The sequence below is a fragment of the Buceros rhinoceros genome, unplaced genomic scaffold (assembly GCF_000710305.1).
Source record: "Buceros rhinoceros silvestris isolate BGI_N320 unplaced genomic scaffold, ASM71030v1 scaffold38723, whole genome shotgun sequence".
Classification (NCBI taxonomy): Eukaryota; Metazoa; Chordata; class Aves; order Bucerotiformes; family Bucerotidae; genus Buceros; species Buceros rhinoceros.
The window spans coordinates 1-27868 of NW_010402512.1; the positions used below are offsets into that span (position 1 = coordinate 1).

The 27868-nt window shown below is 39.9% G+C and overlaps 2 protein-coding genes across 2 annotated transcripts; one reads left to right on the forward strand and one right to left on the reverse strand.

The window, feature by feature from the left end:
* Positions 1-53: 53 nt before the first annotated feature.
* On the forward strand, positions 54-14387 carry PLK4 (polo-like kinase 4). The gene is made up of 16 exons (XM_010132661.1): positions 54-119; positions 256-351; positions 1089-1184; positions 1280-1394; positions 2943-3975; positions 5438-5538; positions 7115-7488; positions 8312-8416; positions 8801-8903; positions 9673-9822; positions 10702-10832; positions 11298-11389; positions 12203-12278; positions 12497-12637; positions 13508-13614; positions 14288-14387. The coding sequence occupies exons 1-16, from the start codon at positions 54-56 to the stop codon at positions 14385-14387; spliced, it is 2886 nt and encodes a 961-aa protein (XP_010130963.1).
* A 2133-nt stretch (positions 14388-16520) lies between these two features.
* Positions 16521-26231, reverse strand: MFSD8 (major facilitator superfamily domain containing 8; the record flags this gene model as incomplete). The annotated part of the gene is made up of 11 exons (XM_010132660.1): positions 16521-16805; positions 17557-17816; positions 17929-18032; positions 18404-18538; positions 19644-19752; positions 20588-20643; positions 21282-21426; positions 22793-22906; positions 23223-23463; positions 25148-25191; positions 26144-26231. Coding segments are annotated over 11 exons (1512 nt in total), but the record flags the coding sequence as incomplete, so codon positions are not given.
* Positions 26232-27868: the final 1637 nt, after the last annotated feature.

Consider the following 27868-nt stretch of genomic DNA (forward strand, 5'->3'; position numbering starts at 1 on the left):
CGCCGCGGGCAGCGCCGGTGGCAGTCTGAGCTGACGGCCGCTCAGGGAGGACGATGTCGTGGGTGGTGCTGCGCGGCCCCGCTGCGCTCCGCCGCCGCGCCCCGGAGGGCTCTGTCCAGGTACCCCCGGGGGGCTTCTGAGGGTTTGCCTCGACATCGGGGGTGTGGGGGGCCTCCATCTCTTGGGGCTCTGTATCAGCAGAGGGGCTGCAAAGCCTGGGCTGGGGCTGGCGGGGATAATTTGTTCCTATTACAGGATTTCAAGGTGGGGAATCTCCTGGGGAAGGGCTCCTTCGCAGGGGTCTACAGAGCAGTATCCCTGAAAACGGGTCTGGAAGTGGCAATCAAAATGGTAAGGCAGCTAGCCGAGGAGATCTCAGACTTCTGAGAGACTGATCAAGGGCAAGTCACAGGAGGTGGAGTTACGCAGTTGGGCATCCACGCCTGAATTGCTTGTTCATATGTAACCAATATGCAGGTTAAGATATTAAGATATACTGAGAGATGCAGTATAACCAAATGGACTGTATTGATATTTAATAGAACTGCTTACAGTGCTATTAAAAGAACAAATAGTCAGCCCTATAATTTTAAATCAGAAATTTGTGATGACAGAAAGTTCATTTAGAATCCGTGTGGCTGGAGAGGTCCTGGAAAAAACGCCTTGAAAAATTTCCCTTGCTATCAGGACAAACTGTGTGAAGGAAACTCGGGCATCATAGCTGATTTGTCAGATCCACTTATCTATAATGCCCTTATTTAGCCACTTTTTTAGTATTAACTATATTTAGTGTATCTGCCTGGCAAAATCAGAATTGGGTTTCTCTGCTTAAGTGTTTCATAAAATTTTCTAATTAGTATTGAAGGTGTTGAACTTGTATCCTTCAGTCAGTCATGTGTTCTTCCACTTGTCAGTGATACCTGTTAATTAGAAGTATATAGTAGGTTAAAGTATGTGAAAGCTTGCTTATATTTAGAAGTTTTCAGGGAAATGTGCACTGAAGATCTAAAACGTCAAGTTTGCTTGAAACTAACATGTATGTAATCAATGCTGCAGTGCTTGAAAGATATCCTGTGATTCATTTGCAGATAGATAAAAAAGCCATGCACAAAGTGGGGATGGTACAGAGGGTTCAGAATGAGGTGAAAATACATTGTCAGCTGAAGCATCCATCTATCCTTGAGGTAAGAATCCTGTTTTTGAGAGAGGACTGTGTATATGGCTTGCTGTATAGTCTACACAATGTATTTCAATTTTTCTTCATTGTTTTATGTTCTAGCTTTATAACTATTTTGAAGATAGCAACTATGTGTACTTGATACTTGAGATGTGTCACAACGGTGAAATGAGCAGATACATAAAGAACAGAAAGAAACCCTTTTCAGAAGAAGAAGGTGAGATTTCTGGGATGCTCTTTGCATTAATGTCTTGGCTTAAATTCTAGTGAAAGGACATTTAAAACTGTAATCTCTCAAACTATTGCTTAAAATCTCGTGCTAAGTGATAATCTAGAGATGAATTAGTACTACGCTTGAGTTTCTGTACACTTCTGTTTCTGTTCATGCCGTTTTACAGTAGCTTGTGCTATTTGGGCTTTAAAAAAAATGGACAGTGAACTTAAAATAGAGGTGTATGGAAGGCAGAGCTTACCTTCTTGTGGTGACATATAGGTCAAGACTGGGAAGTTCCACAGAGGAAAACCGGTGACTTCACAGCCACGGTTTTGCTTTCTTTGTGTCGGCCCTCTTCACTTCGATATTCCTGTATGACATGCTGCCGTTTAGAAAGCCTTCCAGATTAATTGGCCTTATCTAGTGTGGTTGGGAATATTTACAGCTTTCCAAGGTGTGTGGAAGTGAAGATAACAGGGGTAACTGTGGTGCTGACAGGCTGAGTTAGCAAGGAAATACACAATTTGATAATCCATCTAGAATTTTTGAAGGACTGGCAGCAGAGGAGAAATTCTGTTCTGGTTTTACTTCTGTTTCTTACGGAAAGCACTGAAAATCCAGTCTTTCCTTGAAAGCTCATTGTAAGAGTACTTCTCACACTGAAACCAGCTGTGTTACTCTCTTGAATAGTGTTTTGAGAAAGAAGTCTTGCATGTAAAAAAGTTTCACTCATGACTTTACTCATGTTTCACTTTCTTACAGTTGACCGTGAGAGGATTTCAGTTAGGACACAGACCACTGAGAGCCCAACTAGAACAGGGCAATTAAAGACAGCAACAGAAGCTGCTGTGCGTAATGCTTGAGTGCGCAGCCAAACAAGCTGGTCTGGATTCAGCGGCTATTGCCTCCACTGCTTCCAGACTTACCATGTTGGTTGTTTTCTTGTGCAGTTCTTCCAGTTTACCTGCTTCTCTTACCAGTTTCTAATCTAATTCTGTGAAGCTATTACATATATATGGGATTTTGGAACCCAGATCACCAGGACTGGATTAAAGGAGTGCTGCTGTACCAGTGTCATCTGCTTAATTCAGATCTGCTTCAGTAAAAATAGATGGTACCTTTGTTCTAACAGCTGATAAACCACTGACCTGGATGAAGAAGCCTCCTCCTTTGAGGAATGGTTTCTACTAATGTTTGTTAATCACCAGTCTTTGCCTGGGCAAGAAGGAGGATTGTAAATTGTTTGGTTTAGAAAGAATCATTCATAAAATTGCTGTAATTGCAACATCATAATAAAAGACGCTGTTCCAGCCAGGATGAGGTTTTGTTATTCCTACTATAAGCTATAACTCTTGAATACTCCCTGAATTTCTAAGGTCATAGAACAGATAGACCATCCCACTGTTGTGAACTTACAAGTTTTTTGAGAAATACTACTAGCCTTGCCAGTTTGCTAATGATAAAACAAACTTGTCTCCTATATTCCATTGTTCATATATGTATATGTGTATTCTATATCTGACTAAACCATCTGGTTTTGTGTTTTGACAGCTCGACACTTCTTGCATCAAATTATCACGGGTATGCTGTATCTTCATTCTCATGGAATCCTGCACCGGGACCTCACCCTTTCTAATATCTTACTCACCAGTAACATGAACATCAAGATTGCTGATTTTGGACTGGCAACTCAGCTGAAAATGCCTCACGAAAAGCATTACACCATGTGCGGAACTCCAAACTACATCTCTCCGGAGATAGCCACGAGGAGTCCGCATGGACTGGAATCTGATGTGTGGTCTTTGGGCTGTATGTTTTACACTCTTCTCATTGGAAAGCCACCTTTTGACACTGACACAGTCAAGAACACGCTGAACAAAGTAGTATTAGCAGATTATGAAATGCCAGCCTTTTTATCAACAGAGGCGCAGGACCTTATCCATAGGTTGCTTCGCAAAAATCCAGCAGACCGTTTGAGTCTGTCCTCAGTGTTGGATCATCCTTTCATGTCCAGATGTAGCTCTGCACGGAGTAAAGATTCGGGAACTTCAGAAGATTCCATGGACAGTGGAAATGCTACTATCTCTACAACCTTCACAGGCTCTTCCAGCATCAGTACCAGTGGTTGCTTGAAGGAAAAAAAGAAGCTGTTAGTTGGACAGCCGCTCCCAAATAAAATTACTTTTTTTCCTAAAAACAAGAATTCCAGTAATGCTTCATCTGTAGATGGAAGCGGTTCTTTCCATCAGTGGGGAATTCAGGGAAAAGAAAGCGGCCTGACTGGCAGGGGAAGAACCATGCAGCTTGCTGAAGAGAGGCCACATTCACGCTACCTCCGGAGAGCCCACTCTTCAGATCGGTCTGGCACATCCCATAGTCAGGCTCAAGGCGTATCCAGTGTTGCTGAGAGATGCCACTCCATGGAACTGCTTTCTAAGCCTAAAGTGGGAACTAGGGGAAATACAGAATGCTTTTCACCTGCCAACAGCTATACTGATCTAGGAGAAATATTTAAGGAGAAGACTTCTAGTGGTTCCGGTTCTTTTGAAGGGCAAATATCTCCACCTGTAAAAGATCAACCACAGTAAGAACCAGCTTTTATTAAGATGAAATTTAGGGCTGCTTTATATGTGAAATGCATTTTTTCCTGTAACTAAGCTGTAGGAAGTGCCCTAAGTCTCTGAACACCAGACAGGGTGGTAGTAGATGCTGTTGCTGTGTAGAGGTTTACGTCCTCACTGTCCCTGTCTGAAAGTTCATAGATGCAGCGCATCAGCTAGCTAGACCGTAGCTTTTACTTATCCTCTGTTGTTGACCTACTCAACATGCTGCACATAGAAATACTTCTTTCCCCACAGTAAAAGTACAGGATCAGGTGATGGATGATAAAACTGGTGTACCAGAAAGGTAAAAAATGCTCAGATAACTACCTGAAACTTAATTCTGCCATGAGTAGTAGCTTCTGGATGAAAATCCTGGCTGCTTTCTAGATACATTGATGGACTTACCCAGCTCATACTAACCAGCTCAGGTGTCAAATCTCCAAGGGGTCCTAGGACCTCATCTTTGCCCTCTGTGCACTGCTGAGCAACAAGAGCCCTTATTTGTGATATGCTCAGCAGTTTTGCTTTGGTTTCTTTGTCAGCAGAGTATCAAAGCATGCCTTCCTATTTTATTGTGAGGACTATTGCATAGCTTCCCTCTTGCAGCTCTCTCCAGGCTTAAGAAGTGGCAACTTTGTGTGATAGTTCCGTATGGTTTTCTTTTTGCAAATAAGTTCAGGGAAGATGCAAAGGAGCACAAAAAGTAAATGGAGAAAGGTTTTTCTTGACTATTCTGAAGTGTTTGGTGTAAGCCTCTGTTCAGCAAGTTCCCTGGGTACATGCATGCTTTCTAGTTTGAGGAAGGTTTGATGAATCAAAAAAAGATCCACGCAAATGTTAACATAATGCTTATAGTCTTTGGGATGTGTTATATAAACTCAAACTATTTCAGGTGATTACATATTTCAGCTGCCTATTTGTAATGCTGAGTGAGATCCACTGAGGTCATGGGTGTCATCCCCATGTCTTCTCTGAGGTGGTTTCCGTACTGTGAATGAATAAGTAGGTGTAAGAACAGCCACTGCTGGCAGCGTTACCTATGGCTGCTCTTGTTCATATATATCAGTTCCAAGAGTGTGCTAGTAAGTGTGACAGGCAGGTGAAAGACCAGCCACTGCTGGCAGCGTTACCTATGGCTGCTCTTGTTCATATATATCAGTTCCAAGAGTGTGCTAGTAAGTGTGACAGGCTTAGGTTTGTGCTGAAAATTAGTAATAACTTTTAATTCCATTTGGAAACAGTATTTTGGTTTTTTATGCTTCGGTCAATGAGCATTCCATGTGAAAAAAGGAAAAATGTTCTATGCCGTCTAGAGCTGCAAAATGCCACCTGCATTTCTTAAATGTTCGAAAAGCGTCATGGTTTCTGCAGCTGTAACGTAACTTTAGTTGTGTGAGTGTCTTTGATGTCATCTTGGTTACACATGTAACTCTTGTTTTGCAGATCGAACTATCTCCGCCCCATGAAGCCCCAGGTTGGTTTGTTAGAGCAGAAGCCCCACGCGGAAACAATGCAGCAGTGGCTTGGAGCCATGCAAACAAACGGTGTGTTACCAGTCAGGGGTGTGGGGTTTTGCACTCAAGTTGGGCCAGTGACTTGTAACAGTTTCTGTAGGTTTTTCTTTGTTTTATTTCTTTAAACTTGTGACGGAAAGGCTGTTTGTATGGCCAAGTAACTGTGATTCTGGAGGATAATGCTGGCATCCAAAATAACAGTGATTGGATGTTGACAGAGGCTGTTGCAGACTTGTTCTGAAGGAAAAGCATGGGGGACCTTAAACTGACTTGTAACTGGGAAACATTGACAGATACCGAGAGAGGCAAAATGATTGCCAGCGTCACTAATCTGTAGAATCATTCTTAAGCAAGACGTATCCCATTGTTTTGTTTTCTCTTTTGGAGTATGGAGTATATATTTTCCGTTTTGGAGTATGCCAAGCTGTACCATTTTGGTTTTCTGAGGAAGGAATTGATTTCAGAAGGTTTTGTAGTTAGCGTACCTCTTAAGCTGTTGGGTTGGTATAATGAACTGAACGTGACTGCCCTCATAAGAATGAAGAAATTGCACACTGACTACTTAACTTCCTAAAATGAGGAAGTAATTCTTTTAGTATTTCAGCAAAAAATAGAGGAAAATACAATTCTAGAACCTGCCGTAATTACTCAGTTGTGACGTGACCTGTGTTGGTATAAATAGGTGACAAAAGATTGGCAGGTGACTCAGAAGCCCTGTTGATTTAATGGTGCAAGTACACCTTAGGAGAAAATGGGACCTCAGTGAATGGGGAAGATGAGGCTGTAGAAGGGGAGGGGTGGAGGAAAGGACAAAAGGCACAGAAGGGAAGGAGGGGTTCTTTGTTATGCATCACATTACATCATTCACTAATAATGTAATTTAATCATAAAACTAAATCACAAATCCATTCTGGCCTTTTGTTTTGGTATTTACTGAACTCCTTCCCTTTCTGTCTGCAGGGAATCAGAATCATATGACAGATGGTCTGAATAATCCTATGTAATTTTTGCTCCCTTTTCAAGTGTTCTGCAGCATGGCAGGAGGAGTGAGGTGAAAGTTGATCCAGGGCTTAAATATCCAAACTGGGGAAGCAGTTATAGGAACTTCAAATACAGAAAAATAGGGTTTTGTCTGCTAACAAGTGACTGGAAATAAAACAAGGGTTTTGGAGCGTGCATTTAACATCTTGACTACTAAAACCTCTGGGTGATGCTAAAACACTAGTTATGCTGAGACGTGAACTTGGTGCTAGTGGTTATCTGAATGGCAAGTAAACAGTGTTTCAACAGATCAAACTAATTCTTGTATAAGTACCTATTTGAAATCTTGGGATTTTGTTTATAGATGATTTTGCAGAATGATATATGTTAAGACTGAAGGCCATCGTTACTGAAATTTAGTAACAGTTCAAGTAGGTCTGGAATTTTATTAGAACTGGAATCGATTGGTACTCAAATCATAGGCTAATTATTTGGACTAAGGGTTAAAGAAATCCCATCCTCCACTTAAACCTTCTAACTTGATATTTTGAAAGGCTTTAAAACACATTTATTTCTTCTGGCTGTGACTTTCTGAATCTGCGATGTACCTTTATGATGCTTTCAGTTCCGGTGGGACCACCTGCAGACCTAACTGGCAGCAGTAATGCACACGGAGGTTTTCGGTATCATCCAGATGTGCAGCAAGATGCATCAAGAAATGCCTGGCACACCTTAAAAGACATAAGGAATCATGATGCATCCATCGACTGTCCACACTCTTTAAACCAGAGAAACCCAAAGAAATACGTTCCCGGAGGTCTCTGCAAATCTGAGAAAATGGAGCCATCTTCTACGTGTGGCCTTTGGACAACTTCAGAACAAAGCCAAACGTGGGGCAAAGAACCACCTGCTCATCAGAAACCTACGCTGCGAAGTATAGTGCCACCTCTCAGTGCTCACAGGCTAAAGCCCATCAGGCAAAAAACAAAAAACGCAGTGGTACGTACCAGTTCTTAAAACAGTAGACAACTGAAGAATCACATACAGTGTGACTGTCTCTTAGGGTAAACTAGGAGCGTTTATTTTTTTAGAAAACTTAAACTTTAAATTACATTATTATAGATTATTGGTAAGATGCATCTTCATTTTTGTAGATGGAATACTTGTGGTCTCTTCCTGCAAACAGTGACGTGGCTTTGCTTGTAGCTTACTAGCAAAGAAACTGTTGGTGGATGTAACAAATATTAAGTGCATATCTACCTCCTCTTCTAAAACCGTATACTGCTTAGCTCCTCAGTTGCATTCCAGATTTAACTATGTCAAACACATTGAACACTTACAGATTAGTTAAATAACTGGATTAGAAATGGAAACAGTCTTGCTCTGAAGTAAAAACTTCAATCTTTTTCTCGTAGTTCTGCCTTTTCCCCTGCCTTCTGGCAAAGCAAATCCCACTAATCCTCACCCATCACATTTTTCTGGTTGGCTTGTTCCTGATACCACCCTTTTGTCTGTTGTTCCAGTTCTTATAGTCTTGCTCATCCTGTTGTGTTCCCCCCACAATTTCTTTGTTCAGAACTAACATAATGGAGGTGACCTGTCCTGGTTTGATTTGTCGCTTAAGAAGCCGCACCCTCACTGACCAGGCTTATAGCCTTCAGTCACACTAACAGCAAAAGTTACCTTAAGGTGCATTTATAAGTTGGCAGTGCTCTTGAGGAAGAAAACCAATTTTTTAAAAAACATTTGTGGAAATAAATGATAACTTCACTTGCGAGAAAGTAGAAGTCTTTGTTTAACTTGTATATTTAATGTGTTTTAGGTGAGCATTCTGGATAGTGGGGAAGTGTGTATGGAGTTTCTCAAAGAACACCATTCACAAGAACTTGTGAAAGAAGTTCTCAGAATATCTTGTGATGGAAATGTGGTGAGTATATTTTCAGTTTCTACACTGTTGTATAAAGGGCTTAAAGTATTCCGTTCTTCGAGAGTGTTTTCTTTCCATTTAAGGGATTATTTGTTTGGAAACACAATGTTTACATATGCCCAGCTGCAAACTCTTCTCCCCCAATAGCGCAGCCGAACAAATACAGGTAGCGAGCATTTATTTCAGAGCAAAATTGGACTTGACTTTTGGAATAGGTGATGTGTTGTTGAAAAAGTGTTGCAGTTAAATAATTACTTGGAGGAATAGAATGTTCCTGGTAAACTGGGGTGATAAATTAAACTGACTTACTTCCATACCTGTTAAAAGTAGGGAGTGCTGTAATAAGCCGAAACCGAAAACACATTTTTTTTTCCCTTTCTGTAGATTGCAGTTTATCATCCAAATGAAGGAAGAGGTTTCCTTCTTGATGACAGGCCTCCTGCTCCCCCTGAAGACGTCTGTATGTATAATTTTGACAACTTGCCAGGTAACTTGAAATTTATTTTAGACTTATGATGATTAATGTGATTTTTTTAAGTGAATCTTGTTTGAGACTTTTTAGCTTTTAGCCACTACTTTGCAGGTAATTGTGAAGATAAAAATGCTTTCAGAATAAAATTAAAGCTGTGGTTTAACAGAAAACTGTATTTTGAAACTTCCCAAGAAAGCATAAACCCACAGGTTTAAATTAATTTTGTGTGGAGGTAGAAGGTAGTGTATGAAAATGAAGACTTGCATCATCGCCTCATTCATATTGGAAGCTGTTTAAATGTGAGCGGAAGAAACAGTATCAAGTCACTTTTAACACAGCAACTTTACTTTGTGCTTTCTCTCATGTGGGTTATGAGTATTAGGAAGGGGAAAAACCTGTTTGAAAGCATTGACAGAATATGTCGTGTAGACAGCTGAAGCACAAATATAAGCTAACTATCGGTGCTTAAGAGACAAGCAGACTACTGTACTAACTGGAGATCAAAGACAGGTTTACCTGAAGCCAGCTGGACCATGGTAACTAGTTAAATGGTATATGCAGTGCTTTACCCTGTTGTTGAGGTTCTGAACTGTGATAATTGAAGCTATTTAAGATGCACATTTTCTAAAAGATGGTGGAAATAAGTCAGTTTCTTTGATCATACTTCTGTAAGTACTTAAATATTCTCACAGCCTTCAGCTCTCAAACATGTATTTTAAATGACTTCAGGTTGGTGCACAATCTAAAGACTTTAATCAAAGGGGTTTTGCATTTTCTCTTTTAGAAAAGTACTGGAAAAAATACCAGTATGCAGCCAAGTTTGTGCAGTTAGTGAGAACAAAAACCCCCAAAGTTACGTTCTACACGAGATATGCCAAGTGCATGTTGATGGAAAATTCACCCACTGCAGATGTTGAAGTTTGTTTTTACGATGGTATGTATTAATTTTTGTAGTTATGCCAATAGTCATGTTATTAAAGTGTTACTAAAATATTGCCAAACACTAAACAATGAAGACTTCAGGTTGAAGAAAATACTAGAAACTTCTTTTTTGCCACTCCGCCCTTATCCTAGCACTCGCAGATCAGTGTATTATTCACTAGTTCCTTCCTGGTTTACCTTTCAGGGAGTACTGGTTGCAAAAGCGTTACTTAGATTACACCTTGTTTTGACTCAAGCTCTTCTTTGCATCTACGTTTGGTAGTTAACCTGCTTAGTGAAAGGCATGTCCCTGCTCCAGGCTTCCCAGTGTTAACTGAGGCAATAGTGTTCCTAGGAGAAAGCGATTGGCTGTCTTCTCCAGCTCTGCCCCTCATTACACTGCATGGACAATTGCTTTCGCACTGTAGACTAATACTGGCTTGATTTGCCACAGGCATAGAAAGACCCCAACAGAATTCATGACCAAACAAAATTACTCCACAGCTCTATGATTCAGCATGGAATTGCTCTTGAAAGGACAGGCGTCTCCTTTAAAAGTACTAGTACAAATCCTATCAGAGCTGACTTTACTGCTTTTTGGCAATACCGTCAGATGTTGATTTTCTCTCGGATTGATGTTTAGATAAGTAGCTCTTCAAATATGTAATAAATGCATTGCTCAGCCCGTGTAATTAGTGATTTTTGGCTACGGAGGGCATCTGTTACCATCACAGTCTCAATTTAAGTGGCTTTTTATTTCTGCTAGATGTACAGCTTGTGCAGGAGTGGTTTTATTCTTGCAGTAATTAAGTCAGAGGGCACTTCAGAGTGCAGAAATATGTATTTTATAGATGCTCGTATTTTATACAACTCACACTAGAAACTTTAACAGGAGCAAAGATACACAAGACAGCTGGTATGACTCGTGTGATTGAAAAATCAGGGAAGTCCTTCACTCTGAAAGGAGAAAGCGAAGTGGGTGTGAAGAAGGAAATACAAGTTTATATGGATCATGCAGATGAGGTAAACTGGTTTATATAGGCCTTTTTCAGAGCAAAGCGATTTCCTGGAAAAATTCAGTTTCTCTCACAAATGTGCTTCTGATGTTGCTTTTCATATTTTTCATTACACCAATAAAGTGTTTTTTGGAGAAGCAAGTACCAGTGCAGCAGTGACAGTGACAATGTATCCATGAAGACTGTTAGAGAAAGTTCTTACTAGTGGGTAAAGCAGGTTTGTCTGGACCTGCTAAAAGGGGAGGAGATGGGATGATTAAGAGTGTAATTCCAGATGTGCTGAAGCTACGGGGGAGCCTGGCTGTAGTACAGCTTTTTGAGTTGCCTCCATGGTACATGAGTCCAGCTCTTACGGATTTTCAGTACCACTGAAAAGCATCCCCTTGTGCAGGCTCGCCTGCCACACCAAACAAACATGTGCAATAGTTACACTGTTCTCAGTTACAAACTAACGCGTGGCTTCTAATTCCAGGGACATCGTATATGCCTTGCACTGGAATCTGCTGTTTTGGAAGAGGAAAAAAGGAGTGGAAGTGTTCCATTTTTTCCAATAATTGTTGGAAGGTAGTGTCTTCCACTTGGAAATACGCATTTGAATATTCCCACTAAGCAGCCTTACGTTTGCAGAGACCAGGGTTGCTCACCAGGGGCTGCCTATATTAACTTGATAGCGTGGATGAACACATTTTTTGGGGGGAGGGTGGGACAGGGGACCAACCAAATCTGCAGAAGACTGGTGCCATCAAGTGCTTTGTGCGCAGTCCCTTACGGACAGACCTCTTCCTAATTGGTTCATTATTTTTCCAGAAAACCTGGCAATACAGAATCACCCCAGGCTGTAGCACCTTCGCTGTTGGAAAACATGAGCTGTTCAAAAGAAGTTATGGCACTGGATAGAGATAGAGCTGCCAGGTCTGCTCCAGTTCAGACTCCAAACTGCGCCCCTCCTGTAAGTACACAACAACTAGTGAAGACTGGTTCTCTAGCAGGAACTCAGATACTGCTGTTTTATTTGAACCAATGGGATTACATTTGTATGGATGTAGGTTTTTAGTAGCCATTTGTGAGCATACAGATGAGAAGTTAACTCTGATTTCAACTAACTTGATAACCTGGGTTTAAGATCATCTGAAAAATCCAAGTCATCCATCTCTTTCCTCACCAAGGCCACCAACATTTGAGGCTCTGTTATTCCAGAATCGTAACTTCTTTTTTCTCTTTAAGCCTGTAGCAGACTCTGAATGTGCTGTAGAACTTTATTTAATATTTGGTTTCCAGTTAATAGCAATGTCCATATCTTAGTAAAATACTGGCCAAGTGCTCATCTGAGTGAGGGCTATTTTATAATCTGACGTGTGCTGAACACTTTTCCTGCAGATGGACAGGGTTTTCTCACAGTCAAATACGGAAAAATGGGGCTTCAGTAGAATTGCTTAGGGAAAGCAATTCTTCGGTGAGTACAGGGAAGTGGTAGAAAAACTGTCATAATACTGAGAGTCATGGAGAATCCTGTGGGGTTTTCGTAATGTAATGCTGTTAGATGAACCACATAGGCTAAACCTGTCTGTGGGTATGGAAAGGTGAAACAGGTGGTATTGACCACTATCGCTGGTACACAAGCAGTTGGATTAATACTAAGGCTGCTAATAACTGGGCCTTTCTGGGTTTTAGGTGGTGCCCTATGAAAAGTCTCCGTTTGTGACTAACACTGCTGAACCGACATGCTCTTCTGTCCATCAAATGGAATGCAGCCCCAATTCAGCCCAGCTTTTAAAATCTGTCTTTGTGAAGAATGTTGGCTGGGCTTCTCAGGTGAGACATGAATACTGATCAAGGAGGGAAGTCAGTTCTTTTTTCCTACCAAATTTGAGGTACATATTCTTAAGTCATTGCCTAAACTTGATTTGTGAGGAATAAATTCAGTTGTGCTCTGCTACAATTTAAATCCGAAAATCGGTATGTGGAAGGATCCTTCCAAATACACATCTTGGTTAAATGCCGTGGTGGATTACGTGAGTAGAGGAAACCAAAACAATAGTTCCTGTGGTGGTTATTGCCTATCTCAGTGTCTCCTGTCATTTCAACTTGGCTCCAGTAAAAAAAATTGAAGCGGTTACACCTCTGTTTGCTGATGTAGATGTAAAGGTGTCATGACAGTGTTTTTAACAGATGTACTAGGTCTGTACAAGAATGGATCTGCTTGTACATCAGGAAAAGATGCTTCCTTGGAGAGAAATTTTCTCTTGGCTTTTCTCTATATTTAATAAACAGTTCTCAGCCATGCAGATAGAGTGAGCTTCCTGTCCTAACACGAAAAAGTTTGCTTTATATATGTATGTAAACTTAAAAATGTCTATAGGTGTGAACTCTCACAAATGAGCCTTCTATTTCATGTTGGGTCCTATTTAAAATCTCTTTAGGAGGGGTTAAGCTAAAGGAACTTCTTTATATAACTCTCACTGAAAAGGATGACTCGAGCTGAGCATCTGAAGCCTTAGGAAGCCTGACTTTTGAGACTGTGAGAGACAACTGACTCAAATGATATACAGGCAATCTTTAAATTAGACTGACCAAGTCACTTCAGCAATTCCAAACAAGGTTCAGCTTCAATTATTAGAAAAATTCTAAGTATGTAATTTTGTATTTTATGTCCTCAAACCATAATGTGGCTTCTCTCGTTAGCTGACCAGTGGAGCAGTATGGGTTCAGTTTAATGACGGGTCCCAACTGGTAGCCCAGGCTGGTGTTTCTTCTATCACTTACACATCTCCAGATGGCCAGCCCACCAGGTGAGTCTATCGCTGCTATAAAAATAGTTCTGTTTCCTGTTACACCTAAGGTAAACTTCACTGCTGCTGTTCAGTAAATATTTAAAGTTAGCTTTTCAATCACTTCTCAGCTGATTAGTTTGTATAGGCTTAATAAATAAACACAGCTTTGAACTCTGGATAACAAATGAACAAAAAGCTGGGAGTGCATCACCTTGGCCCCCAGGTGTAGCCACTCTTCATGTATAGTATTGAAAAGAGGAGGAGGAGAAAAGTAAGGTGTAATTCTTTTCTTCCAAGACCCTGCTAGATTAGGCTGGCCACAGTGAGGCACAGCCCTCAAGTGCTCAGGTGAAGCTGTGTGTATCCTTTGGATGCCAGGCACCTCCCATACAGATACAGCCACTCAGGAACACACTTCCTCCACGCAAGAGTTGAGACAGTAATAGACAGTCTGCTGAGATATTGTTGCAGCTTTAGATGTTGCTTAGACCTGAAACACTTTTTTCAGTTAAACACATACAGGGAAGGGGGGATTTAAGCTATTAAGATCCAATTAATGTGTCTAGCGATACCTAAAATCTACTTAGTGGCTTGCCAGTTTACAGCCAAGTTTTGAAATAATTTTGCTCTCCTGAAATAAAATGAATTATTTTACACATCTACATTTTTCTGTGCTGGTTTTGCTTTCTAGGTATGGAGAAAACGATAAGTTGCCAGAATACATCAAAGAGAAGCTGCACTGTCTATCTTCTATTCTTGTGATGTTCACCAATCCAGCTGGTCCCCACTGATTAAAGCAACACAGGTGTCAGGGCACAAAAGCTTAATAAACTCTCTCACTGGCTTTCAAGTAAAGTGACTGATCTTACTCAGCTTATGCAGAAATTCTTCCAAAAACTGTTTAAAATAGGAAGGAAAGGGTTGCTCCGTTTGTGTAGCAAATTGCTTGTCAAGTATTGTACAAAACACATTTTTCCTTAAAATGACAGATAAACTTGCTCAAGGAAAACTTTGAGCAACCTAGTTCTAAAAAGCATCAACTTTTTTGAAATAACCTGAATCCGTTGTACTTTTTCTTCCCTCACTGCTACCCCCACTCAGTACCAAGAATCAAGGAAAAAGCATCAGTGCTGTTGAAGTGTTTGTATTTGTAAATAACTTATATTCTTACGTCTTCCAAGTAATATATGTAAATATGTATATGTTTTATAACTGGTTTTATTTTTTTTAGCAGCAGCTTTAACTTCCCTGCACAAACATTTTATACAAAAAAGAAAAAAAACAACAGAAAAATAAATGCAGTGGTAATTGTCCTCATCCGTCTGTCTGTGTCGTGTTCAAGTGATGGTTTGAGAGCCCTTTCCTCAATCTCAGTTTGTAACAGGAGTTGATCTGATACCTGCTGGGGAAACTTGGGCAGAAACAGTATAAAACTGTTGCACAAAGTTACTTCTAACTTGCTGAACTGAAAAATTACACTGTGGCTTGTACAGTCAGTATTTTACCTCTGGCCCACAGCTGGATAAAGCATGGTAAAATAACAAGTCTTTGAAAAAACAAGTAGCATGTATAGCTGTTACGCAGACTCTAAGGTTTTTTTTAATACCCCTCATTAGGGATACTCTATTCTCCAGCTGTTCACTGCTGAAGTCACTAGTTTTATCCTTAACCCTTTAAATAACTTACAGCTGAAATACTCCCTCTGTGTACCCAAACACTTCCTCACTCTCAAGTTAGAAGCTGAAAAAAAAAATCATTTAATTCAGTAGTCTTTTAGCATTTGAACAATTGATTACATAGAATACTTAGTTACATTTATTAAATTCAGTCATTATCAAATATTAGACACATTATAATAGCAGCTACAACTCTCATACTGGAGTTATTTCAGATTTTCTTTTTCCCCAGTAGTATTGAAACAGATAAAACAATCCCATCCAGATGAGCTTAGGCCCTATTATGAAGGAAAATTGTTTCACTTTTGAAAATAAATACCAAATGATTCGCACATTGTAAATTCCTGTTTCTTGTACCATATAATCAGAACAAAATAAGATTACAATTAGTCAACACCCAAGGAGCCAGTTTTCTCCTTTTTCCTTAATTAAGACTGGTGGCTCAGCGCAGTGCATTCATTCTCACAAGCGACAATGGAAGAGTAAAGTATCATGCTTAGTATTTTCTCTTCCTAGTAAAGTTAGGAAAAGGTGGGCATATCTCAGCTCTGCTGGTTATCTTTCTTGCCTCAAAAAGGCATTCAGCAAAACAGTAGAAGAAAATTGCACATATGGTTCACTGTAGTTCAAGTAACAGCCCCTGAGGCTGTGATTTTCAATGATTCTTAACCAACTTCAATACCCAAATCCCACACAAACTGCTTGCGAAGCAGCACTTACCTTCCCCTACCCTTCTGTCACATTTGATGTGAAATCCTGTAGAAGACGTACCGATGAGTAACAGCTTCCACAGTCAGACACTCTGTCTTGGCCAGTGCTTACAAGGCAGCAAACTGAACGTCGGAGGTTCACTTCAGTAATGGGTCCATACAAAGTGCACTCAGCTCAACTAATCGTGTAGTTACAAAGGAGTTACTAATCCCGATTCACAGAATCAAGATAAATATTTTCTTTTACTTCTTTCTGGAAAGGATGCACATAACAGCTGTGACCTTCACAGCTGCATTCAGTGCAGAGGTGCATCATTTAGACTGTACACACTTCAACTACACAACTACCACACTGTGCCATCCTATCAGCCTAACTTCTTCACATCCCTTCCTCTGCCGCTGGAAAAGCAGAATGCAGCAGCTCTACTGCAGCAGGTGTAACTGTGTATTAGGATATGGCCAAGTCACGTGTGCTGTCAGTGTGTAAGTACAGGTCTCAGTTCTCTGCGCACAGCCTGCGAGGTCGGTGGTTAGGAACTCCTCGTTAAAAAGTAGTAATAAACTAAGCATTGATTCTGCTGGGGTTCACTTTTTTTTAGATACATATTTAACAATTCTCTTCTTGCATCCTCCCATATCTGACAGAAAACGCAATTAGTCTCTTGTACACTATCTCCAAGAGCAAGAGAGAGACTACAACTACTCCACAGATTAAGCTAAACGCCCAGCGTGGTCCCAGGTGAGTGTATATCTGGCTCACAAAAACAGGCCCAAGTATTCGTGCTCCACTTCCAGAGGCAGTTAACCAGCCCATGTAGACACCCTACAGAAGAGCAAGAGCTTACGTCAGTGATACAGGAATTATGTGGCTTGCCAATAATTCCCACCAATTAATCCTAAATAGAAAATTCAGAAGTGTTAAAGCAATTGCTTACCTTTCTTAACTCCTTAAGATCCTGAGTACTTTGTTTCTGAGAGTACTGCTCAGCCTCTAAGCATTACTTCAAAGGCCCCACTGAGCTACATACTGCACAGCTTTACAACACAAAAGCATTCTGGGTCAAAGCATTTAGTCCCTTATACACAGTCTAACACGGAAACAATGAGGTAAGTGGTGAAAAAGGAAGGCTTTTGTTGTTACGCAGTAATGTCAGCCTTCACCACCAAAACGTCAGTAACTGGAGGTATCGCGGCATTTGTAATCTTCATATAATACACTTAAAGTAAGAGGAACAACATTCCGTACTGCTATTCCAAATAGATGATTGGTTTTTACAAAAATGACTTCCAGAACAGTCGTGAAAGCCACAAGCTCTGGGCTTAGTTGTTCTGAAATTTTCTTGCTGTAAGATTTGCCAGAAATCATAGTACAAACCTCGCTTTCTAATTCCTCCTTCTAGGGACTTGCCTGGGATTTTACTAAAGAGTAGAGTTCCTGCAAAGTTTTGCCCCGGATGTACTGTACTATTATTTGGCTGATGACAAAAGGAATTTTAGCTGGATCGCTCATTCTAGTAAAGAGGGTTAAAGTCCTGGAGAGCAAACGAAATAGACTGTTCAGGCATCAAGCTCACCTGAGGCTTTGGTCCTAGAATTTTTGAGTATAAAGTGTAGGACATGACATTACAAACTGGATAGCCCAGTCCTATGAGTATGTCGGAGCTGAGGTACTGGGCCAGGTAGATCATAGGAGTATTCAGGCACCAGGACTGTGTGATGGGGCAGCCCACGGGTTCCGCTGTGCGGTTGGATGGAAGCTGCATTGCTTGCAAACTCCAGAAAGGCATCAACATTTCAGTGGGAGCTGTCCTGGGAACAGAGTTATTCTTTATTTCTGCAAAAACAAGTTGTGCATACCGTTAAGAAAAAAAATACAATAAAAAGCTTTCAAAAACCAAGGAAATACAAAAAATCACAATGATAGTTTAGTAAGACTCCAATTATACCTTGCCATTGGATATTTGGCAGTTTTTTCCCCCAGGGCAGTAAGATAAAGAATCCAACCAAGACAATCAGTAAGCCTCCGTGGAGTATGGCACGCTCACCAGTCCTATTAAACAATGAAATTACAAAGGTATCACTTAATTCAAGTAAAAATCATGAAGGTGCTAATGCCGTAGCGCATTAGTTTGTTGACAAGATGCCTGACCAAAACCCCTGCAACAACAACTGCAAAATCCCAGAAACCTAAAACCTGGGGTTTTTGTGATTCATGGGCACAAGACAGACAAGGAAGGGGGTTAACAGAACGAAGAACCACCACAGCCTTGTGCTTGCGTCCAAACTGGAAGTACTTCATCATCATAGTAAACTCGAATGCATTAACAAGTGAAAGATTTTAGTGATGCAGATTTGGCCTTGCCATAAAGCTTCTCACACTTAGCTAAGGTAACAAAATTCCGATAAACTCCAAAGACTTACTTTTTAGATAGCATTTTAACCACCATGAAAACAACAACCGATTCAATGCCAACCACGCTAAGGATTATTCCATTATAAAAAACAGCTTCTTTCCTGGTCCAGGAATACATATCCATCGTCAGTGGAGTAGCTATACTGAATCGACAGAACAAAATCACATCGATTAAAAAAAGCTTCTATACAGCTGTTTCCATACATATAGTGTCCCAAACATCAAACACAGCGGTATAGAAGCATTTCCTCCTGACAGACACAGCAAAAAACACAGACTAGTTATAAACTATTTTGGTCATGCATAATGTATTAAAGATAAATCCACCAGACAAAATTCACAGCTGCATTACCCCAGCCATACTCTGAAGCATCATTAATCTCTTTCCAATAGTTCATGAAAAGGTGATGGAGTTAGAGCAAAGCAATAGTAATAGAAGAAAAAATGAGGCTCTGTGAGTACAAAAATAATAAACATTTAATAGCGTTTCAGTTTTAGCAACCAACCTGTCCCTGGGAGCTTAATTTTCTAAAAGTAATGCAACTAAGACAGAGACTTATCATTATAGGAAATCTTAGCTATGCCAGAGCTCCAACTTACAAAACAGATCTCATATCCTCGAAGTATTTTATAAATTAAAAGAAAGGAAGTATACTTCAGTCTGAGATAATGTTGTTACGTTATATTTATTTTCTTATACACAGAAAATTTGGGAGTAAACCACAAACCTCTTTAGGTTAAAAAAAATCATGTAAAACAGTGGTTTTAAGAATACAATTGTCTTAACTGTATCAAACAGTTGTTTTCATCATTACTGAAATAATCATTACCAAGAGCTTCACTGGAGCTTTTGGAGCTAATCAGAAAATTAAGATTCGTGTAAGAAATGACACAGGATTAAAATATGAAGTATAGAACAAGGTACTCAACTGAAGAGAGTTTTCTCTAAAGATTAACCTACTTTTTTAACACTTAAAACTGAAGGATATGGGTTTTCATGCATTCCAAAGCTTTTACATCAACATTTTGTATACTGCAAGCAGTTCACTACGTATTTTCAGTCATTACTGACCTTTAATTCCTTCACTCTGTATCAGTATACATCAATTTGATGGCATATGGTTTTGGATCTCCCTCTCTGAGGAGTACGGTTATGAAAATGCGTGCAACAGGAAAGCCCTGACACGCACACCCGGTCTAACTACATTACACAGATTAAGTATTTCGAGAGAAAAGAGACAGACTTACGTTTCGAAGACAGCAAACACAAACAAGATGACAAAGAAAAGGACATTGATTGCCACCACAGCAACATGGTCAATGTTTCCTTCCGCGTCCTGATCCAGAACGCCACTTTCTGCAACAACACAAATGAATAATCTAAACTGCAAACCGAGCTTTTTTTTAACATGACCCCAAATGACAAACAGTTAATTGTTTCCTTACTCTGCCAAGTATTTAACGTGCAGGCTGGTGGGCAGCTAGGCAGCTATGTTTTGACAATCTAAGGACAGTGTTTTGAAATCAAAACAGAATTTTTGAAATTTCAATTCCTCTGACAATGAGGGAAAATTATTTCCAAATTGGTTATACCATCTGTTGTCCCACTGTAATGCTGGCACTGACAAGTCCTGAGTGACAGCAAAACAAACAAACTTCTTTAAATACCTTAACAATGGAAGCCAAAACACTTTCTGTTCCTCTTGCAAGGTCAGAAGTACACAACAGAAGAACTCTCTGCACCACTGTGGAGCCTTTGTTCCTCTAACCTGACCTCTAACCTCCATTTTCATACACAAAACACCCACGTCTGGTGTGCACACTCAGCTCCCTTTTTGAACACAAAACTGATATGATATTGAACCTGGTGACTTCCACAGAATTTAAAACAGGTTTAAGACCATCTTTCCTTTTATTCTTCGAGTGAGAAGGATACTCACCAAATTTTAGAAACTTTGAACTGTGTTCAGAAAGGGTGTACAGTGAAGATAAACTGTTGCACTGTACGTGGCAATTACTGTACTTGAGTCTCACAAACCAGGTTTATTTATACGACATACCCTTTTTCAATAAGATGCTGTATGTGAAATGCCTTCCCAAACCACCAGACTTTAGAATACTCCTAAATGCTTGTATATGACAACAGTGCTTCAAAATTATCATCACGAACTTTTCTAAGAAAACATAGATACCTTCTTCAGAATTGACACTTTGGCATTGCCGTCCCATGTCGTCCACTCGATGCTCTCTAGAAATTTAGAACTCTTTTCATTAATATACATATTTATTTATTTGATGTACTATTGAGTCGTGCTTCTATTAAAATATTTTTAAATGGCATAATCTTACATTCTAATTATTCCCAGCTCCTTTAAACAGCATCTGTGTCATCTACATTTAACTGCAGTGAACACCACTATATTCAAGAAAGGAAATGTTCTAGCGGGAGAACGTCGCACATCTGTGTGGATTTCTCCCCTCACTGCCAGCGATGGGATAATGCATAAAAATCCCCCCCCAAGATTCTCTAAGGAAAGATGCAGACACTGAGAACTCTACAGACCAGCTAATCTTACTTCTCTCCAGAGAAAAAACCTGGGCAGAAAACATCAACATCAAAAATGTATCAAGGCTAAGCTAATAATCTAAGAGCTCTGACTTTTTTCATCAGTTTACATTCTAGCCATGATGTCAATATGATTAATTTATGAATGTAATGAAAAAAATACGTATTAAAGAAGGTAGAAACCCTGAAAACTAAATGATTGCTTATAGTTTTAGTGTTCCAGATTTCAGTCTTACTACTCGTCCTTCTGAGTTGCATATTATTTGTTGTAAGGCCCCACTAAAACAAGGTAGAATATTTATCTTTTTTGACTTGCTTACCTGAAAATGGCAAAGATGAGAATAATATTAATAACTCCTAAGAGAGCTCCAAATAAAACTGGTGCTGTATACATGTTCAGCTGAAGATGAATTAATTTCCATGTAATTCCTTCTTCACCAATAAGTGTAAAACATGTCTGAAAAACTTAGAAACATAAATGTATTAAGAAAATCTTGAGAATCATTATGAAAATGTTAGAACACATATAGAATAAACATAGAAAACTTGGTAAGCAGAGTTGTTCTAATGCCTAAGTAAAACTTAAATATTATACTTGTCAAACCTTTCAGATTTTGAGAATCCTACTCTAAATAAACTGATGGATACCAGAGGGATCTCAACTAGCCAGAAAACTTCTTGGTTACATACAAACACACTGTACAAATAATAGCATGACACTTAAAAGGACCGGAATTGAATTCTGAGTGTACCAATGGTTAATCTTCCTGGCCATGTGCAGACAGCAGATATATTCTTTTTCTTCCTCCTACATCGAAAACCTTGGTCCTGGAACTGGACTGTGCCTAAGGGAAAGCTAGAGAGAAAGTAAGTTGGGGGGTTCTTTTTAATTAATATTTAAATTGGTGTAAAGCAAAAGATCGTAAGATCAGGTCATCTGCTTAGTACCGTTAGGAAACAGACTGAGTTCCTATCAAATTAGAAAAAGGAATGACCTACGCTTATACTCTACATAAATCACACAAAGAATGCAGACTGGTTTCTGTTGCCGTAGACTCTTTAACGCTCTATCAGCAGCACTAGCAATAATCACCTGGAGAGAAAACTTCCAGCCCTAAATGTTGTATTACCACGCACAGAGCACTTCAGCTCTACTAACTGGATAATCTTAATCTCCAGCTATAGAAGACAAGTAAGAGGCTGTTCAGGGCAAAATCACTGGTCTCTCTTACCACACAAGGCAAGCCTCATGTATTTCTCCCAGGAAGCAGAGAGTATCTCAGGAGCCACAGTTATACCTGATCTAACAAACACCCCTTGAGCTCTTTGTTCCCTTTGCACTCTGTACTACCTGTGCTATGTCTTAAAATGCTTTGCCAATATGAAGGTTTTCTGATCTACAAAATCAGAAAGGTCTGTTGGATGTTATTTTCTATAACATGTGAGGCAAGGTGAAATATTCAGTCACTTTGGAAATGTTTGCCCAAGTACAGTAACATTGAATTCCCTTCTACATGAACGAAGTGCAATTGGTCTTAGACTATTTAGTGGTTACCGGTACAAGAGAGCATCTTGGAACTTTCTGCTGCAGCTGGTAATCCAAACCAGCTCGTTATTAAACACAAACAATCAGAACTTCTTTGGACTAGAATATTTCATTATATCGGCATACAGAAAGTATATGTGAGCGCATCCCATTTATGAGATTTTTATACCACCGACAAACTATGCCTTAAAATCCCCAACACGCAGCTGCTGAGGATTCCTGCTTCCAATGCCCAATTTCATCCTAAAAGGCATTAGAGAAGCCAGGAGAGAAGATATGCTTTACCTGGCCCTAGTATGAAGCCAACTGCTTGGCAGGCACTGGTATTGGCCATGGCACTTGTTCGTTCCGTAAGCGAAGTAGCACCTGCAATATACGATCGAACTACAGCCACGTTTCCTTAGAAAGACAAAACCAAGAAAGTGCCCATGTAAATACTAAGTTATATTCTTAAATTATCCAGTTACATTTATTTTAGTCAGAGGTGTGTGTTCTTATTTTGAAGAAAATAAAGCCCAACACTCCCTCTAGTATTTATACACAATTGCACAATTACACGATTTTATTATAAACTTCTATTGTCCAACTCTTTACTTTTAAGTAATAATTTATCATTCATATAGTGGTAAATCTAGTACTAAAATATCATGTTAACTATCTTACAAAAGACACAGAACTTAATAATCTCCAGAAATGTACATTTTGCTGCGGTTACCTGCTCCAAATCCCACAAGAGCACGTGCAGTCAGCATGTAGTATTTGTTGTGTGAATGAGGTGCGTGAACATAGGCGTACAGACAATTAGCAGCTACTGAAATAGCAGTTGAGACGATGAGAGGTTCTCTCCTTGGCCTGTAATTGGACCACAAGCCAAACAGGGGAGAGGCAACCATTTGGCCAAGGCTATATGAAGCTATAATCCAGCCCAAGAAACTCGCATCTGCTGTCGGATCGATCTGCAGAAACAAATTAATCAACTCTATGGGTAAAGTATTAATTATACTATTTGATAATACCAACAAAACCATTTTAGAATCCGTCTTCCGTACCTGAAATACGTAAGACTCCAGTAATTCTGAGGGCATACGGCACTACGCAGTGCAGTGGCACACCTCAGCTATCGCTAAACAAGCTGGTGTTTCTGCATGATGTTGTGTGGTGTTTAATATAAATACTCCGCTCTGGCTCTCGGAAGCAGTTGTTTTCACATAGTACTTTGTCCGGGGCAATCAACGTTGGCTAACTGCCTCCAGCAACACGCCAAACCCATAAAAAGTGCTTTGCTTCTGAGACTGGGAACGACTCGCAGCAAACTCAAATAGTTCTCATACAGCACTGCTGACGTTACAGGCTATAGATGTAACTCGAGCAGTACAGCAGAGAGTCTACAGGCCAGGAGCAAGGAACCACTGAAGTCATCTCTGCACAGGCCCAAATCTGTCCTGGTGTACAAGGCTTATGATGCACTTTCTTTTCTTCTCCAAGAATCCAGCACCAGCTTAACTTTACCAATATGCCGAGGACATGAGCACAAGGGATACCTCTAAGATCCTCAGCACAGGAAAGACATGGACCTGTTGGAGAGGGTCCAGAGGAGGCCACAAAAATGATCAGGGGGCTTGAACACCTCTGCTGTGAGGCTGACAGAGTTGGGGGGCTGTTCAGCCCAGAGAAGGGAAGGCTCTGGGGAGACCTTATTGCAGCCTTTTGATACTTAAAAGGGAGCCTATAAGAAAGATGGGGACAGTCTTTTAGCAAGGCCTCTTGCGACAAGGGGTGACAGTTTCAAACTAAAAGAGGGGAGATTTAGACTAGATATAAGGAAAAAAATTTTCCCACTGAGGTTGATGAAACACTGGCACAGGTTGCCCATAGAGGTGGCAGATGCCCCATCCCTGGAAATATTCCAGGTCAGGTTGTTTGGGGCTCTGAGCAACCTGCTCTAGTCGAAGATGCCCCTGCTGAGTGCAGGGGGGTTGGACTAGATGAGCTTTGAAGGTCCCTTCCAACCCAGAGCATTCTGTGATTCTGTGACCCTGCCCAGGATATCTTCTTGCAAATTTGCATTTGAAACTGCCTTCTACAATTCCAGGAGCAGTAAAATCCTAGCACAGATAAAAGTTTTAGAGACTTTTTATGCCACTTTTGACAAGAATGGAAAAAAGAGGGGGAAAAAACCTCAAGCAAACTGAAAATACTATCCAGGAACACGGGCAATCCCCTGTTAAGAATACCAAGAAGGTCTACACGCAACAATCTCCCATTACAGACCAACTTCTACTTTCAGATTCCTTTTTCCTTCTTTTCAAAATGCAGGCAAACCTCGTGTATTACGTTTTGACACAAGCGAATTCAGATAAAAAGATTGCTATTGATTCACTACCCGAGAAAACAGTGAGGTTATACTGGAAAACCAAACATTTCTGGATTATGATGTAGCTTTACTAATTCAGGAAATGAACTGACAGATTTTACATGAAATAACGAAAGCTGTCTAAGCAGATGGCAAAATAAAAGTCTCATATAACCACACACTTCCCTTTACTGTTTCCCTAAATAAAATGCCAAGTTTTGTATTATCTACTTCCTGAGAAAGAGTCTCCTGTTCTTGTTAATAAAAAAAAAAAAATTATTACAAACCTTTTGGAGATACGGCCACACAGACATAATTACAATCGAGAAACCTGCAATGCAGTAAAAACATAACTGAAGTTACCTATTTGCCATGTTTATCAGTAATTGGCTCTACTGAAACAGTTATTTCAGGTTCATTCTTCCGCTCCTAAGTATATTATAATCTAAACCTGTGTATCAGTATGTCACCTGAAAAAAATATGTATTATGTGCTTATTTTAAGGAGTGATAATTCCTCCCAATTGGAGGAACTATTTTAAGAAGGACATTTTATAGGCACATTCACAAAAAAGAAAAAAAGTCCTGCGAAAAGAATATTGATGTGTCAAGCAAACTGCATGGGATTTTTCCTTCCAATGGAAAGACAACAAGGTCCCCAGAGCACACTTGATATACTGGCATAATTGTATTCAATTATCAAATAAATTTCAATTCACCAACTAATAATGGAAAAAAAAAAATCAATGAAGTATCTTATGATTTTCAAGACAATTTCTAGGCCCACAGAAAATCACCAGAAGTCTTGATTCCAGGGGCCGTTATTTAGGAATGAAACTAATTTGTTTGGCAGCAAAATCCTGTAGAAGAAGAAAAGCTCTCGCACGTTTTGAAACAGATAACATACATTCTTATGAACTCAGCATTATGTCTAACTTCATTCTCTAGAAGTTTCACTGTGGATGATAAAACTGCAACCTTTGTTTGGTCCTGAGCAATAACCTTCCTCTGCCACTACCTTTTACCCTGAACTACTATAAAGCCATAAAACAAAGACTTAAATAGTATGTCATTTAGTCTCAAAGCAGAGTATTATTTAACTTATTAAATGTAACTTTCTGTCCGATTTGCTAGTCACATGTGCTCTTTTGAAGAATTAGGAAACGCACCTTTTTAAGGTTATAAAAGAACAGTAGCATTAAAGGAGCTATGGAGTCGAACTCTAGAAAACCCAAGTACCTTCATTAAAAAAATAACATTAAAATCCACCTGTGTTTTACTCACCTACACTGCTGAGAAACATCGTAAGGTACATAATCCAGATGGATCGCCACCTGCTCTTGTAATGCTCTTGTGTCTCCACAACATCCCTGGTTTTGAACCAAAGTCAAGAGAGAAAGGAATCATTGTCACATTCTCTTCCAGTTGTTCCCAGAAGACACTGGAAACATTTTTCACAAACCTCTCAATACAGTTGTGTAAATTCCTCACAAATTGTTATGCAGGAATGAACCTCCACACAGCAAAGAATACAAAGAACTTTTTTAGAAGCAAGCTAATTTTTCAGTGAAAAATACTACACTGACAAATCAAAAACCTGACAGAAATGCTATCACTACCATTGCATTCAAATGTAACAGAAAGAGGTCTCTACCTAGAGAGACCTTGAAATCTGCACACTCTTTGTAACAAAGAGGCACTTTGGAGCATCATAGATACCCCTTAAAGGCTTTAAGAAGTATCAAACCTTAAGTTTGATACTTCTTGTAAGAAGTAAGATACTTCTTGATAGAAGAAAAAAAAACTTATAAGAAGTTTGATACTTCTTGATAAGAAGTATCAAGAATTTTCAGACAAAAAGTATCTGAAACCATCAAATCCCTCAGAACTGTGACTTTAAAGAAAAAAAACAACAAACCCCCAAACCTGAGCAACTCTTGATTAGACTAAAAGGTATGGCCAGTCTATTCTTACCATGAGAAAATAAACTACACAATGTGAAAGATTCATGTAAACGATAGTGGTGAAGATCGTAAAGGCTGCAAAAAATACTAAAATCTAAGTTACAAACTTTGTGAGCAGTGAGCTATTTTTCTGAAATGCATAAGCACCTTCTGAGATTCACATACTTTTTCAGAAGCAAAAACACTGCAGGGTTCTTTGCTTCTTTGGGTTTTGAAGCATCCTAAACAAAACAACCTCTGCCCAAAAGATGCAGACCTAGGTAACATATGCCTGAACAGAGTGTATAACCATTTTTTATATAGGCTTATCCTGGTTTTGGTTGGGATAAAGTTAATTTTCTTCCTAGTAGCTGGTACAGTGCTGTGATTTGGATTTAGGATGAGAACACTGTTGATTACACACTTGTGTTTTAGTTGTTACTAAGGAGAGCTTATCCTAACTTAAGTATGTTTCAGCTTTCTCTGAGAGCAGGAGCACGAAAAGCCGGGAGGGAGCACGGCCAGACAGCAGACCCCAGTTACCCAAAGGGCTATTCCACACCTCGGGATGTCACGCTCAGCTAAACCAGGGGAGCCATACATTGACTTAGGCACACGCACAATTTTAAAGCGAAGATAGCTTTTTCTTCACAGTGTGATTTGTACATTTATTTCTTCAGAAATGTTTATACCACTGAAATGCCTTGGTTCAATGAAACTTTAACCCCATAAACGATGTTTCTAAATGTATTTCGTAATCTTACTGCCCATACCCAAAGAAAGTCAGCCAAACTCTTGTACATGCTGTGCGTGTGCCGTCTATGTCTGGTCACTCTGAGGATTTGAGTTAAACCAAGCAGAACGCTTCGGCACAGACGGCAGCGGCGGCAGCAGCCCCCCCTACACACTTAAGACACCCTTGTTTTCCTGGCAGAAGGGAAAAAGCCAGTGATCAGCTGCTGCCCACACAAGAGGAGCGCTATTAAATACCCAGACTTCAGCGCCACGATAATCGACAAAGGGCATTCACAAGCGGGTGCGTTTGGTTTTCTTAAAGACGGAACCG